The sequence below is a fragment of the Otolemur garnettii genome, unplaced genomic scaffold (genome assembly GCF_000181295.1).
Source record: "Otolemur garnettii isolate 467f Iridium unplaced genomic scaffold, OtoGar3 scaffold00159, whole genome shotgun sequence".
NCBI lineage: Eukaryota > Metazoa > Chordata > Mammalia > Primates > Galagidae > Otolemur > Otolemur garnettii.
Genome location: NW_003852554.1, coordinates 1,740,347 through 1,742,173, shown reverse-complemented (window position 1 = coordinate 1,742,173; position 1,827 = coordinate 1,740,347). Strand labels below are relative to the sequence as shown.

The window sequence follows — 1,827 nt, the reverse complement described above, 5'->3', positions numbered from 1 at the left end:
AGTCTCCCAGAGTGGTAGGATTACAGGCATGAGTTACCAGCACAGCCAAGAATCAGAATTTTAACGAGCATACCAGGTGATTCTTACACCCTAAAGTTTGAGAACTACTACCCCACTTCACTTCCCAGAGCACATCTGGAATGTATTGTTTAAGCAATGTTTAATTTGCTTTAGAAGAATATTTACATTTTTCTAAAGGCCTTTGGCCAGAAGCCACTTTGTTGTTGTTGTTGTTAGTTAATTAAAGGAATGAGTCTAGGAATTCTAATTATTTAGCCCTCTCTAGTTCTAACTAAGTGACACTAAGTGAGGATGGAAAGAAGTAATCCTGTTTGAACTATATTTCACCCTTTTATTGCCTATCCTGGAGACTGTGTTTTGGACCAATCCAAATACTTTTCAGATGATACTTTTAACAGTTTCCTTTTTCTGTTAATCTCTTTTGGTGAAAGAAATTCATATTGTAGGAAAAAAACATTTTTCATCAAAATGTATAATGTTTAAATGTATTACTCTCATAAATACATAAATCAAATATATCAAAGCTATTATATACCTGTTCTACAAAAGCTATTCGGTTTTTAAAATACAAATAACTTTTCTATGTAGGAGGAAGAAAGACGAAAGGAAGCAGCACTTATAAAAGGTAATTTTTCTCAACAGTTTATTAGAAGAAATTTTAATCAGTGTTTAGTAATTTGCATCTTAAAGAATCAAGAGGCTATTCCAAATGTTATCTAAGTATTTTTAATGCCATGAAAATTTAAGGCAAATATAAATTTGTTAGTATGTGAATTGGCACATACATTTTAGAAAGCAAAAACTTGCAATGTCATAGCTTAAAATAGGAAATTTTAATTTTTATCTCTTTTGTGTACCCCAAGGTATCATAGTCAATGACATATAGTAATGCCTGAGGGTCTAAAGACATATGTCTTAGTATCAACAGATTGCCACTTATGTAATTCTAGAAATGCTGAATATAAAATATAAGGCATTTAAAACAGCTTTAAAAATAAATGTGGAAAATAACAAAAGTTAATATGTAAACTATTATAAAACATATAAATGTGATATTTTCTAAAACATAACATTTTTTAATGCCAAGTATGCAAACTAAATGATAGAATGAGAAAAGCATGAGGCTTAGAGTAAAGAAAACCTAGGTTGAGGGCGGCGTCTGTGGCTCAAAGGAGGAGGGTGCTGGCCCTATATGCCAGAGGTGGCGGGTTCAAACCCAGCCCCAGCCAGAAACAGCAAAAAAAAAAGAAAGAAAACTTAGGTTGAAATTTCATTTTTTAATCTCCTCTGTGATGGGTCATTTCTCTTAAGTCTATTTCTTGTTTTGTGAAGTGGTGCTGATAACAAAGAATTATTGAGAGCATAAATATGACCTAGAATATATCAAAATGTTTTGTAAATTAAAAGGCTCTATAGCAGTGTTTTTCAACCTTTTTTATCTCATAGCACACTTGAACCTATAGTTAAACTTCCTCGGCACATTTAAATTGTGTTGATCAAAAAAGTGTGTATATATATATATATATATATATATATAAAAGAATATACTTGTTATGCTTTGAACTTCTTTTGAAAATAATTTAATGATCTTTAAAAATTTTTGTGGCATGGGCAGCAGCTGTGGCTCAGTGAGTAGGGCGCTTGGTCCCATATACCGAAGGTGGCAGGTTCAAACCCGGACCCCAGCCAAACTGCAACAAAAAAATAGCTGGGCCTTGTGGCAGGTGCCTATAGTCCCAGCTACTCGGAGGCTGAGGCAAGAGAATCACCTAAGCCCAAGAACTGGAGGTTGCTGTGAGCTGTGAC

The 1,827-nt window shown here is 33.7% G+C and overlaps 1 protein-coding gene across 1 annotated transcript in view; it reads left to right on the top strand.

Annotated features, from left to right (window-relative positions):
• The window catches only part of CUNH1orf185 (chromosome unknown C1orf185 homolog), a 37,043-nt gene that overhangs the window by 34,029 nt on the left and 1,187 nt on the right, over nucleotides 1-1,827 (top strand). The window contains exon 4 of the mRNA XM_012811464.1: nucleotides 610-646. Coding sequence (XP_012666918.1) covers nucleotides 610-646 — 37 coding nt within the window. The remainder of the gene's footprint in view (nucleotides 1-609; nucleotides 647-1,827) is intronic.